General features: G+C 41.9%; 2 protein-coding genes across 3 annotated transcripts; both read right to left on the reverse strand.

Moving 5' to 3' along the window:
• LOC149387435 (uncharacterized) lies at positions 1 to 2,536 on the reverse strand. Its single transcript, XM_089622147.1, has 6 exons — positions 2,293 to 2,536; positions 1,982 to 2,192; positions 1,667 to 1,820; positions 922 to 1,573; positions 651 to 854; positions 1 to 584 (listed from the first exon to the last, which is right to left on the reverse strand). The coding sequence occupies exons 1-6, from the start codon at positions 2,534 to 2,536 to the stop codon at positions 1 to 3; spliced, it is 2,049 nt and encodes a 682-aa protein (XP_089478273.1).
• Positions 2,537 to 3,600: 1,064 nt separating this feature from the next.
• LOC149387436 (uncharacterized) lies at positions 3,601 to 11,737 on the reverse strand. Of its 2 annotated transcripts, none has more exons than XM_089623225.1 (2): positions 11,532 to 11,737; positions 3,601 to 4,202 (listed from the first exon to the last, which is right to left on the reverse strand). In XM_089623225.1, the coding sequence occupies exon 2, from the start codon at positions 4,131 to 4,133 to the stop codon at positions 3,789 to 3,791; it is 345 nt and encodes a 114-aa protein (XP_089479351.1). In that variant the 5' UTR covers positions 4,134 to 4,202; positions 11,532 to 11,737; the 3' UTR covers positions 3,601 to 3,788. The 2 variants fall into 2 exon arrangements, with proteins under 2 accessions (XP_089479351.1, XP_089479350.1); XM_089623224.1 differs by lacking the exon at positions 11,532 to 11,737 and adding an exon at positions 4,325 to 4,465.
• Positions 11,738 to 14,529: the final 2,792 nt, after the last annotated feature.

Consider the following 14,529-nt stretch of genomic DNA (forward strand, 5'->3'; position numbering starts at 1 on the left):
CTAGTATTGAGACCCGCCGCCCTGGTATTGAGATCCTCTGGCCCTGGATTGCTCCCCGCCCGTGTATTGAAACTCGTCGCCCCCGTGTGATGGTGACCCGCTACCCCCGTGTGACGAGCCGCCACCTGAATCATGACCACGGGTATCAACTCCGACATCATCACGCAAAACTTGTTCGACGTTTATTCCTTCTGTCCGAGCATGAGATTCCGCCAAAGGATCGGGCAAGTTGTCAGCACCATCCATGTGGACCGGATCGATCCAACTGTAAAGCTCATCGTCGTCACCATTATCCGCGCCTGACCTATCGAAAGCCCTTTCAATGATATCAAGAAGATCGAGAGGTTCCATTTCGTCCGCATACCTCGCTCTTTTGTCTCTCAAGCTCAACTTCATGTTGTAGCTTGCAAAGACAAGCTTGTCGAGCGTTGAGTGCGCCAAACTGTTCTTTTGCTTCGTGTGAATCAAAGCAAACGTACTCCAGTTCCTCTCACAAGCAGATGAGGACGCCGTTTGCGATAGGATTTGCCTTGCCAACTTCTGCAGCGTAGGTGTATGATTCCCATATAGTTCCCACCACGTAGCTGCACTCAATACGAATGTAGTTAAGAAGTGAACAAAACTTTAATAACATCTTCATGAGATTGTACCTGCATTCACGGTGCCCCTCGTAGTCATTGCACTTTTCTGGGCGAAGTCACCTCGCATGTCTCGAAATGACAACAACTCACTTGCCAACATCGATGAATATTCGTCGGGGTGTAGAGCGTCGAACACTTTGGTCACCGAGGCCATATGAGTACTCTCCTTATGGATTTCCCTGTTGTACTGCAAGTTTGGATTAAGGAAAAAAGCTGCACATAATTTAAAATAATGTTAGGGTCATAATAGACTTAATATAATTTTAAAAAAATAGAGTACCTGCTTCATGTAACGGGTGGCCTAATTGGTTGTTCCACCTATTGTCGATGATGTCTACGACCCAATGACGCCCATGAAGTGATTCCAATCGCTTTCGCATCTCAGTGAAAACATAGTACAACAACCCCATGGTGGGATGCACCTTTGATTCCACTAGTCGTAAACACATGTACATGGGCTCGAATATGGCGCACACGTCGTCGACACCTTGCCAAAAACGGGCTTGTAAAACGTTTTCGGCAACCCATTTCCCTTCTCGTGAGGACGACAACTTCAAATCATCCCACCATTGAGACGTGAAGAGGTTCTTGAGAGGTGATCTTTTGGCTCGGAGACTTCTGAGAGCCAAGTAGTTGGTCGCAAATCTTGTCGCCCCGGGTCTCACAATTTCACCCGTACTAGTCTCTCGTAGCTTGGACAAAACGGAGCCGTGGTTGTAGATGAATTTGGTCGTCTGTCGAGCAGCTTTCACCACGTTATCGATACTTGGCCTCTTCCCAATATCTTCGAACATAAGGTCTAGGCACTGTGCGGCACAAGGGGTCCAGTACAAGTTGTACTTCCTCATCAGCTTCTTCCCCGCAGACTTGTAGTTGGACCCGTTATCAGTGATGACCTGTACGACGTTCTGTGGTCCTACTTGATCAATCACCTAGGAGAGTATCCCGAATAGGTACTCCGCACTCTTGATCTTGTCGGACGCGTCAATTGACTTCAAGAAGACGGCGGACCCACCACAATAAACCATAATGTTTATTATGCTTAATCTCGTGGGTCCCGTCCATCCATCAGCCATGATAGTGCATCCGTACGTCTGCCACTTGACCTTTTGTTCTTCGACATACGCTCGCATGTCTCGTACCTCTTCGTCGAGTATCCACCCGTGAATGTCTTTCGGGCTGGGCACCGGGACATTCGGTCATACAGGTAAATAAGATCAATATATCAACATCAAATACAAAAGATTGCAATTTATATTTGTAAAATCGATATAAAAACTTTTTTACTTACCGACTTCACCGGAAACATGAATCATGTTCAGGAAGTGATGGTCACTCGCCTTGTGTGCGGCAACTTGCGAGTGAATGAAAAATTGGCCAATGGCTTTGGCCAATCTCTTCTTGATGCCGGGTTGCGCTTCATCAACCCTCCTTTGTCGCGCACTATCGCTCCGGTACAATGACGGTGCGGTCGTTGGAGGAGTTCCTGAGGATCCGCCGGGACCTTCACGTTCCTTCCGCCATTGTTCGGCAGCTTGTGCCTCTCGTGACCTATTCATTACACGACGAAGTTCCTGCTCTTCGTCTACGTCTTCGTCAGAGTCTCGACTCCCCCCTAGACTTTTTCGGAGGTCTGCTCGTATCGACTCACCCAGACTCTGACGTTGCTTTTTCTTTTGAAAGTTCGCGTGGAGTAAATTTTGCATTTCCAATTTTACTTCAAGAGGAACTTTGTCGCAAAACTTAACGCTTCTTGTCTTGTCCACGTTCGCCAAGTGGTTCTTCACACGTGTGATTCCACCACCTCCAATGATGTGCCCACAAAACTTGCATTTGTATGCACGTGCTCGTCCTTCGATGGGGTCGCAATACTTGTATGTCGGGTCGGACGCCATACCTCGTAATAATAATCAATTCAATTCAACATTTTAATCTTGGAATTAATTAAAATTCTATAATAATCATCAATTCATATGACAACTAACAACAATCAACGTAACCACCATCAAATTAACTCTACACTAATCATCAATTCATAATCATATAACAAAAATCAACAAAATAACAACCACAATAATCATCCACATAAACCATAACAATAATCATCAAATTAATTGTAATCACCCCTATTATTTCAACTTCATCATGACAATAATCACTAATTTCAACTTCATCATGACAATAATCAACAATTCATAACTAAATTTTGAAAAAAAAATCCCAAAAATTGAAGAACTCGGCTGGTACCTCTCGGGTTCCCCGGGATCTGGACAAAATCGGCGTCTCCAAGACGGGATCCGGCGGGACGAAGGACAGACTCAAAGGGTTTCGCGGGATTTGACCGGGATTTGAGCAAAACAGGAAGAGAGTCGAAGGGACCCGATCGGGACGGGACGCGCAAATTCGTTCCTCGGGACATAAGGGTTTCACGAATTTAGAGACAACTTATTTATACCCAAAACGGGACTCGGTCTGAGGGGATCCGGCCCGGTTCGACCGGGATTCGACCGGGTTTGGTTCACGGGACCGGTTTATGCAGGTTCCGTCCCGGTCCCCTCCGGTTCAGGGGATCCCGACCGGAACCCGCGGGATGTCAATCCTTGATGATAACTAATCATACATTTTTATTTCTCATGAGATTTTATTTTCTCATGAGATTTTATTTTCTCATATTTACGCTAGCTATTGATGCATATTGGCTACAAACTCTCAGGCGCATGCTAATCTACATTGGAAGTGTTCAGAAGACTGGCCAATCATTTTTCCCAAAATTCAGTGATTAAAAAACACTCGGAAGTTATGAACTTAAATTGTCGAATCATGTCAAAGAGTCCAACATGGACTCTAGACTCTCATCCGGTGAGAGTTATAGCGCAGTTATGTTGATCATCCGAAACGAAAAAGAAAGGTACACACAGAAACTTGTAATAACAAAACCTTGTTATTAATAATTTAGAAAAACTAAAAAAAGATAAATCTATTTTCATCGCCACTCGCCAGTAACACACAGGAGAACCATCGATCAAAAATAGAGACCACACAAATCACATCATCAGAACCACAGAAACAGTAACTTCAAAGGAACAAACTTCAGAAAACAGCATACGAAACCCGGGGTTATTTCACCAATACCGGGAAATTAAAACCCTAGTTTCTCCAGTTCCCTTCCGGAGCACCGCCGGAACGACTCGAGTAGCGACCGCCTTCGCCGTCGCCTCCACCGCCGTATCCTCCGCTGCGTTCCCGGCCACCGCCGTATCCACCGCCACCGCCGCTTCCGTATCCACCGCCACCGCCTCCACGGCCGTAACCTCCACCGCCTCCCTCACGGCGACCACCACCGCCGCCGTATCCTCCGCCTCCACCTCCGTTACCGCGGTATCCTCCGCCGCCACCGCCGCCGCCTCCGCTGCCGCGTGACTGAGCCTCGTTGACGGTGATGTTACGGCCGTCAAGGTTCTGTCCGTTCATCCCTTCGATCGCGTCCTTCATCGCCTACTCGTTGGCGAAAGTCACGAATCCGAATCCTCTGGATCTGCCGGTCTCGCGATCGTTGATGATCTGAAAAAATTCACAGCCATTTCTGGTCAGATCTGAGCAACAAACGAACGAAGGACGAGGAAATTAAATCAATTAAACCGATCGGATCTTCGTCTTTATGAAAAGATGAAAATAAGACGTACCGATTAGTAGAAGTAAAGCAAGTATCATTTATAGAGTAACAGAGAATCATAGTAACACAATAGTAACAGTAACAGATAGATCACAAGATTTCAGATGCATCGATCGGGGTTTTTGACCGGACCAGATCCGATCTCTTGCGTCATACGTGTTGGAATGTGGATAATAAATTTTATTTATTATCATGGGAATGGCTGATTTGTGGCAACAAGTTGAGTGGGTTCCACTCATCGGAATTGAATAATTCCAAATGATACGGATTCCTCGTAACGAGGGCTATAAAATCGAATATTTATTTGCCAAAATCGGACCTAAGATGAATGAGAAATTGATGCTCAAAGTAGGCTAAAGAAACACAATTGTTGTTGTGTTGTTGTGTTGTGGAAGTGAAAACCAAGAGTCCCACATTGGTTGGGGATGTGTGTTGTGGTAGTGTTTATATACTATCCTCTCTCTTTAGTGGTCAAGCAAGTGCAAGAGAGGAGAGTGTGGGTGGGTTATCTCTTAACCCCTCGCGCGCGCACACACACACACGTGCGCGGCCGCCGCCGAGCCGAGCCGGGCTCGGGCTCGGGCTCGGGTTTCGGGAATTGTCTCGGGCTTTCTTTTTACTACAAATTTCACTTCTTATTGATTTAATTCCTCATGATGCGCGTTATGGTTGGGAATTAAAACCGTGCATCAATGCTGTTGGAAGATTAACGTCGTGCGTTAATGGCCTCATTAGGAGCGAACGTTGGTGGATTAACGTTGGCTTGTAACCGAGCGTTAATGGCCTCATTAGGAGCATTAAACCTGGGCGTTTTGATGGGTGATTCAAATTCGCTGCCTTGGCCTATATAAGAGGTCCTAAGCTCTCATTCAGTCGCACTTGATTCCAGATTTTCCCCACTGTTCCCGATTCTCTCTTGCTCCCAGAAAATTTTCTTTGTCTCGGTGATAGTATTCTCGCAGGTTCTAGTTCACCGAGAGAGTCAAGTGGTTGGTGCTCACCTTGCCTCTGACGTCGTTGTATCCTGGGAGGCTTTCGCTCACGATTTCCAGCACCTGTGGGAGAGCGATAAAAAGCTTCAAGGAAACCGTCCAACGGGCCTCGACTTTTCCGACCTGTTTTTGGTTTTCCGGTTCTTAATATAAAGGTGTAACCGGGTTTTGTAATCTATTTACGTGTACTTTTTCATGCATGCAATTTGTCTTTTATTTACGTCAATATTACTATAATATTGCTAACAATCTTGAAGCTTTTTTATCCGAGAAGACAGGTTGCGTGGAGAAAGGGAAATTTTTTTTTTTTTAATATTCTGGGTTTTCTCCAGACTTGTTTCCGATTTGTTTTTCGGATTTGTTTTGAATTTACTGACTTGTGAATTTTCTTTTGTAGAAAATATGTCTAACGTGAACGACAACGACTCGATGAATGTTGGAGGGAATGTTGGAGACAACCCCTCCGTGGTGAACACCCCGCCAACCCTTATCAACATCGGCCAAATCCCTGTGACCTTGGGACAAAGCTCGATGGCGGCTACGGCCGGGAACGGACCCGCGGGTCTTGTTCAACCTATGGCGGGTTTGGGCCTTGATGGTTCAAACGTGGGCGTGGCTCGAGGGCCTCCCACGGTGATGCCGGCCGAGATGCCTGGGAAGTTTGACGGACTCAACTTCAAAAGGTGGCAACAAAAGATGGTTTTCTTTTTGACAACCATCAGACTTGCACGGTTTTTAACCGAAGATCCTCCGGCCACTCCTCGAGAGGGTGAAGCCGACCCACAAGTGCTTCGGGCCTATGTGGGGTGGAACGAATCCGACTATCTTTGTCGAAACCACGTGTTGAATTGTCTCGCCGACTCTTTATACAACGTGTATAGCTCTAAAGTATCTTCTAAAGAGCTATGGGATTCGTTGGATCGCAAGTACAAAACCGAGGATGCGGGCTCAAAGAAGTATATTGTGGGTCGTTTCCTTGAGTACAAGATGGTGGACACAAAGACCGTTGTGAGTCAAGTCCAAGAGCTTCAACTCATTTTCCATGAGATTCAAGCCGAGGGAATGACCATTAGCGAGTCTTTCCAAGTTGCCTCCGTGATAGAGAAGTTACCACCTGGGTGGAAGGAGTTCAAGAACTACCTTAAGCACAAGCGAAAGGAGATGAGTCTTGAGGACTTGGTTGTTCGCCTCCGAATCGAAGAAGACAACCGAGGATCCGATAGGAGACTTAGAACCGTGTCCGAGCGAGCTAACGTCGTCGAACATGGCGAGAACTCGAAGGGGAAGAAGCCCGCCCACAAGCTTGGAGTCAAGAGTGGGACGTTCAAGAAGAAGGGCTAACAAAAGATTGTTGGTAAATGCTACAATTGCAACAAGGTCGGTCACCGAGCTGTCGATTGTAGAAAGCCGAAGAAGAACAAGGAGGCCAATGTTGTGGAGGATGATAATGACCTCCTCGTTGCTGTGGTCTCCGAGGTCAACATGGTTGACTCTAACCCGAAGGAGTGGTGGCTGGACACTGGAGCAACCCGCCACATCTGCACTGATAAGAATTCCTTCTCCACCCTCGAGCTACCTGGAGATGGAGAGAGGTTGTTTATGGGCAACTCTGCCACCTCTGAAGTCAAGGGGGAAGGTGAAGTCTTCTTGAAGATGACCTCTGGGAAGGAACTGAAGCTCACTAAGGTGCTCTACGTGCCTGATATGAGGAAGAATCTGATTTCTGGGACTGTGCTAGATAACCATGGGTTTAGGATGGTTTTAGAGTCTCAAAAGCTTGTATTGTCTAAGAATGGTATGTATGTGGGCAAGGGCTATGTCAAGAATGGCATGGTCAAAATGAATGTAATGGCCATCAAGGCAAAAGATATTAATAAAGCTTCTTCTTCCTCTTATATGATTGTGTCGTCTAATTTATGGCATGGTAGACTAGGTCATGTGAATTATGACACACTGAGAAAATTGATTAATTTGGAGTGTATTCCAAAGTTTAATATTGACTCAAATCATAAATGTGAAATTTGTGTTGAAGCCAAATTAACAAGAACATCCTTTCATAGTATTGAAAGAAGTAATGAACCTCTCGATTTAATCCATACCGATTTATGTGATTTAAAGTTCATGCCCACGAGAGGTGGTAATAAATATTTTGTGACTTTTATTGACGATTGTACAAAATATTGTTACGTATATTTGCTTAAAAGCAAAGATGAAGCAATTGAGAAATTTGTTGTATACAAATTGGAAGTTGAAAATCAACTTAATAAGAAGATTAAGAAAGTGCGAAGTGACCGAGGAGGTGAATATGTTGAACCATTTGGTGCTTTTTGTGCACAACATGGAATTATTCACGAAGTCACTCCACCCTATTCTCCCCAATCAAACGGCGTGGCCGAACGTAAGAATCGCACTCTCAAGGAGATGATGAATGCGATGTTGTTAAGTTCTGGGTTACCCCAAGAAATGTGGGGGGAAGCGATCTTGTCTGCAAATTATCTTCTGAACAAGATACCCCGAAAGAAGGAGGATAAGTCTCCGTCTGAGCTATTTATAGGAAAGAAACCTTCCTATAAATATTTGCGAATGTGGGGGTGCTTGGCCAAAGTAATGGCTCCCACTCCTAAGAAAATGAAGATAGGACCAAAGACTGTAGATTGTATCTTCATTGGATATGCACAACATAGTAATGCATATAGATTTCTTGTGTATGACTCGAAAAACCCCGATATACACAATGATTCGATTATGGAATCTAAAAATGCTTCGTTCTTTGAACATGTATTTCCTTATAAGTCTAAGGAAAATGAACCAAGTTCATTAAACCATTCTCTTGAGGATATTGAGGAAATAACTCAAGATAATGATGAAGAGTCCGAAGAAGAGATAGAATCTGAGGGACTTAGACGAAGTAAGCGAGCAAGGGTCGAAAAATCATTTGGTTCTGATTATTTCACCTATATGTTGGAGGGTCCACCTCTAAATTATAAAGAGGCCGTGAATTCTGTTGAGGGTCACTTATGGAAAGAAGCCATAAGAAGTGAAATAGACTCGATCATGCAAAACCACACTTGGGAGTTGGTTGATCTTCCTCCTGGAAGTAAAACACTTGGATCTAGGTGGATCTTTACTAGGAAGATGAAAGTCGATGGCTCAATTGATAAATACAAAGCACGACTGGTAATCAAAGGGTATAAACAACAAGAGGGTGTTGATTACTTTGATACTTATTCTCCCGTGACGAGAATAACTTCGATTAGATTGATAATTGCCGTTGCTGCATTACGCAATCTTGAAATTCATCAAATGGATGTAAAAACAGCCTTTCTTAATGGGGATCTCGAAGAAGAGATCTATATGAATCAACCTGAGGGTTGTATTGTACCTGGACAAGAAAAGAAAGTCTGTAAACTTGTCAAGTCGCTTTATGGCCTTAAACAAGCCCCAAAGCAATGGCATGAGAAATTTGACAATGTCATGAGGTCAAATGGATTTAAGATCAACGAGTGTGACAAATGTGTGTACATTAAAACCACTGAACATGGGTATGTGATTCTGTGTTTATATGTAGATGACATGCTCATAGTGGGGAGTAATGATCGTATGGTACAATCCACAAAAGATATATTGAACTCAAGGTTCGATATGAAAGATCTGGGAATTGCTGATGTAATTCTGGGGATCAAAATTACCCGAACACCCAATGGGATTGTACTGGATCAAACACACTACGTTGATAAAATTCTAGACAAGTTTGGGAATAACGATTCTGGAGTCTCGAGAACTCCCATAGACATTAGTCAACACTTGTCTAAGAATAAAGGTGAAAGCATCTCTCAAATTGAATATGCTAGAGTGATAGGCAGTCTCATGTACTTGATGAGTTGCACGAGACCGGATTTAGCCTACACCGTGAGTAGACTAGCTCGTTATACGAGTAATCCAAGTGCTGAACACTGGAAAGCAATCGTAAGAGTATTGAGATATCTACGATTCACTCGTGATTATGGTCTACATTATACAAGATATCCCGAGGTAATTGAAGGTTACACTGATGCAAGTTGGATATCTGATATTCAAGATTCAAAGGCCACGAGTGGTTATGTATTCACTCTGGGAGGTGCAGCCATATCTTGGAAATCCTCCAAACAAACTGTGATAACGAGATCCACGATGGAATCTGAGTTTGTTGCATTGGATAAATGTGGGGAAGAAGCCGAATGGCTAAGGAACTTTGTGGAGGATATTCCTAATTGGACAAAACCGATGCCTGCAATATGTGTATATTGTGATAACCAATCTGCTATTGGTAGGGCACATAGTGTGATGTATAATGGTAAGTCTAGACATATCCGTCGACGACATAATACCATTAGACAACTTCTCTCATCTGGAATCATTAGTATTGACTATATTAGGTCCAAAGAGAACATTGCGGATCCGCTAACCAAAGGGTTAAATAGGGACCAAGTAGAGAAGACAACCAAAGGAATGGGGCTAAAGTCCATGGCAAATAAAGCCAAGGCAAAGGAAACCCAACCATGATGACTGGAGATCCCAAGATCTTGGTTCAAAGGGACAACCTAATTGTCAATGGCTTTGTGAGGTCACTGTGGGGGAAAACCCCTAATCCTATTCCTAAGTATTAAACAGTGACTCCCGTACGAGGTTAAGCTTAGAGCTTTTAATGATTCTGTGAAATCGGATCGTTGAGATTCCGAATGAGTAATGCGGGATTACTCTTAATAAAAGAATCACCTATGTGAGAGAGAAGTGGGGCCGCTTCAAAGGAGAATTAATTGGGCTTAATTCTTTAGAAACTCTTGCAGAACCAGGCTGATGTTCAGGGCCAAAATGAACATAACCATGAGAACAGGATCTGTGTCAGGGAGATATCAGTGGGGGATATGTTTATCGTTTATGCAAAACGGCTAACAGTTCAAGGACAACGTGTCTACTGAGTAGTCAGTAAAGATGGCATATCTTACCGAGGGAAGGTTCAAAGGCTTTGCCTACCTATCCTATACTGGTATTGACCGTAGAATCTATCACCACATCGAGTCGTGTCTTTATAATTGTCGTCTCAATTTCATTCATGTGGGGGATTGTTGGAATGTGGATAATAAATTTTATTTATTATCATGGGAATGGCTGATTTGTGGCAACAAGTTGAGTGGGTTCCACTCATCGGAATTGAATAATTCCAAATGATACGGATTCCTCGTAACGAGGGCTATAAAATCGAATATTTATTTGCCAAAATCGGACCTAAGATGAATGAGAAATTGATGCTCAAAGTAGGCTAAAGAAACACAATTGTTGTTGTGTTGTTGTTGTGTTGTGGAAGTGAAAACCAAGAGTCCCACATTGGTTGGGGATGTGTGTTGTGGTAGTGTTTATATACTATCATCTCTCTTTAGTGGTCAAGCAAGTGCAAGAGAGGAGAGTGTGGGTGGGTTATCTCTTAACCCCTCGCGCGCGCACACACACACACACACACGCGCGCCGCCGCCGAGCCGAGCCGGGCCGGGCTCGGGCTCGGGCTCGGGCTCGGGTTTCGGGTTTCGGGTTTCGGGAATTGTCTCGGGCTTTCTTTTTACTACAAATTTCACTTCTTATTGATTTAATTCCTCATGATGCGCGTTATGGTTGGGAATTAAAACCGTGCATCAATGCTGTTGGAAGATTAACGTCGTGCGTTAATGGCCTCATTAGGAGCGAACGTTGGTGGATTAACGTTGGCTTGTAACCGAGCGTTAATGGCCTCATTAGGAGCATTAAACCTGGGCGTTTTGATGGGTGATTCAAATTCGCTGCCTTGGCCTATATAAGAGGTCCTAAGCTCTCATTCAGTCGCACTTGATTCCAGATTTTCCCCACTGTTCCCGATTCTCTCTTGCTCCCAGAAAATTTTCTTTGTCTCGGTGATAGTATTCTCGCAGGTTCTAGTTCGCCGAGAGAGTCAAGTGGTTGGTGCTCACCTTGCCTCTGACGTCGTTGTATACTGGGAGGCTTTCGCTCACGATTTCCAGCACCTGTGGGAGAGCGATAAAAAGCTTCAAGGAAACCGTCCAACGGGCCTCGACTTTTCCGACCTGTTTTTGGTTTTCCGGTTCTTAATATAAAGGTGTAACCGGGTTTTGTAATCTATTTACGTGTACTTTTTCATGCATGCAATTTGTCTTTTATTTACGTCAATATTACTATAATATTGCTAACAAAACGGACCTTCGATTCTGTGATGTCTCCGAACGCAGCGAAGGCTCTCTCGAGAGACTGACTGTCGGTGGCCCAGGCGAGCCCTCCGACGAAGCATCTGTACTCAACATCTGCGGATCCCATTGGAGGTTTCCTTTTCTCTCTCGGTGGTTAGGGTTTCTGTTTGGAAGGAGAGCAAATCGGGAACGAGTGAAAGGAAATTAGGCTCCAAGGGAAATGAGATGTGATTTGGGAACGAGAGATTCAACTCGTATTTATACAGCTATCAAGCTAGGGCTGACGAGTGTGCGCATTGCGCACCCTTGCATCTAAACTATGGTTAATTCTAAAGCGGTCCTTTGGTGTCTTTTGTTTGGTTGCTCGTTTTCGTCTATCCTTGTCCGGGTTTATCTTATTAAATTAATATAATAATGTGTACGTATGAAATACGGATTTGATTCTTTTAAAATCAGTGCCTAGATTCAGATTGTGAGTTTTTTTTTCATACTACAATTAAATAAATGTCAGAGAAATAAATAGTTGTAAATAAACTTACTTTATATTTTTTTTTAATGTGTGGCAAGAGCATATTTTAATTTAGTATCTTAATCAAAATATTTTGAACTCCTCGCGTTAACAGATTAGCCAAAATCTTAAGTTGACTAGTTATTATGAGGAATATGATCCTTGATTAGCAAAATAATTGGAACTACGGTTAACGAATTGCAGTGTTGGAATCATGGCTGGGTTAGGTAGGGTCTTCTCTTCACGTGGCACCCAATATAGGACATCAAAGATATTTATAGCCTCAACGATATCTCCTTAAAAATATCTTCTATCGTTAAAGACGGATTTGCCACTGTTTTCCCGCTATATTACATTCGGCATAATTATTTTTTTTTATATATAAATGACGACATAAATACTTAATGCTCATTCTTTCTTCTTTGTTATCTGATTTTCTCATCGTTCTTTTTTATTTATCTGTTTCTCGTAAATGACTGATGAGCAGTGATCTTCATCGTTAGCACGGTGAGTAAGAGGATTTCGTCGTCTCAGAGTAATTGCTTACGTAGCGTTACACTGACAGAGAATACGTAATGGACAATTTTGAATCCGGAAAAACAAAAGTTCGGAAGTTGCTACAAGCAAAATGTGATTTTTTTTTATTTAAGGTTTAGAGGTTCACATATTTATTGTTTTTTTTTCTTTATTTCCAAGTTTTCGATAACAGAGCAATGATAGTTGTGCAAATTTTAGTTGGGTGGACTCGAAAATTTGCAAGTCATTTTCAGACTTTTGCAAAGATTGAACGCTTTGGAATTAGAGATTGACAATGTTCGAATTGCTACATAATTGTTATCTTTCCACAATTCGAAAAATGTCACGTAAGATTTCTGTTCATATAAACATCCGAACTAGTAATTGTGAAACTCAAAATAAACAGAGAGTATTTTTGCAGTAAAAAAAAGATGTGACACAAACTTCCAAGATTAAGTATTTATGTCGTCATTAACTCTATGTAAATTAAATTTGTTATTAATTTGCCTATACATATTTCATAGTTCATATAATTAGACTAATGTGATTTGCGTGATAATCTCATTGTGCTCTTGAGTTAGAAATGAAATAGGCCTTAAACTTAGTGGAGTGATATTAAAAACAAACAAAAATAAAACTAAGTGGAGTGACTTTTCCTACAAAGAACAAGTTAGAGTATGAGCTTTGTTAATCGATGGGTGTGACTCATCATGAAATGTTAAACTATACCCAAATTCTTAAAATGCTCATCAATGGATGCATGTCGATTAAATGTGGACAGTTAAATCAAAACATTTTCATGATTATGTTTGGAATTTTGCTCCGTCCGTCTCAAGATCGGTGTTATAATTTTACTTCGATATTGTTTAGAGCACAAAATTTATAATACCGTTTCGGTACTCATCATTAATTTTTATTTTCAAAAGATACTAAAGTATATTTAAGATTTTAATTTTATTTAAAATGTAAATGTTGTCGGAATAAACATGAACGATATATTCCGTTCCAATTTAGTTAGAATTTCGGTTCGGTTGGGGAATATGTTTTGCTCCGACCGAATCTCATGCTTAATGTCTCATTTTTCACATCTTTCACGATGACTTATAATATCATCATCACATATCTTTTCATCATGTGTGCACAAGGTTTGTCCTCTAAGATCACTGCACATAGTGGCAATGGCACACTACATGGCATTAGCAAGAACAAGTATGCCACATCTCATCTCTTTGTTGTCGATGATTATCTGATCTTTGGCAAAGCCACAATTTAATATTACTCTCACCTACTAAACTACGTACCTAAACCGATACTTGATGACATCAATCCATTAAATTGACTACGATAAATCCACTTTCATAGTCTCGACTAGCACTTCATAAAATAGGGCTTCATGCATCTCCTACATCACGAGCAACCTCGACGTTTACTTGGGCCTACCCAACATTTCGCTTTGTTTTATTTAGAAAAAATTGCTTAGCTTTTTGCGAACTATTTATAAGATTGGACAAATGAGAACATATATTTCTCTTTACGAGGAGGAATCTCATATGAAATATATAATTCAATTTATTCATACATACGCCATTTTTTGGTTAGCTATCTCGGTGATCAGACAGACACTCATTGAGAGGCACATTAAGTATGCATATGTTTCTAGCTGAAATCTTACAATAATGAGCGCATATGAATTAATTTGAATAAATTATGAAAATATTTCCCGCGCACATCTTCTACCTTCTTCTCATTGGACTATTTCATACATTTTTATAATAATATAATATAAAAAAATATTATTTTCATATAAACGTAAAGAGTAAACAATAAAAGAAAAGTATAAATAAAAATAGTTTTTGGGTTTTTTTTTAAAGCAATTTTTGGATTGTTTGGATGTCAAACTTACTAATTTAATATTATAATTAGTTACTCTGTTACGAGTTATAAGAAAATCCATATTCATCTCCTGATAGAATAGAGTCTGTCATGC

The sequence above is a fragment of the Urtica dioica genome, chromosome 8 (assembly GCF_054948205.1).
Source record: "Urtica dioica subsp. dioica isolate 48M chromosome 8, U.dioica_male_clone48M_v1_H2, whole genome shotgun sequence".
Lineage (NCBI taxonomy): Eukaryota > Viridiplantae > Streptophyta > Magnoliopsida > Rosales > Urticaceae > Urtica > Urtica dioica.

Excerpts from the sequence above, each read along its gene's own strand:
- LOC149387436 (XM_089623225.1), bottom strand. The coding sequence starts at position 4,133 with ATGAAGGACGCGATCGAAGGGATGAACGGACAGAACCTTGACGGCCGT.
- LOC149387435 (XM_089622147.1), bottom strand. The coding sequence starts at position 2,536 with ATGGCGTCCGACCCGACATACAAGTATTGCGACCCCATCGAAGGACGA. Across the intron at positions 1,821-1,981 it reads CGCAAGTTGCCGCACACAAG|CCCGAAAGACATTCACGGGT; the intron begins GCGAGTGACCAT and ends CCCGGTGCCCAG. Across the intron at positions 855-921 it reads CCACCCGTTACATGAAGCAG|CTTTTTTCCTTAATCCAAAC; the intron begins GTACTCTATTTT and ends AATTATGTGCAG.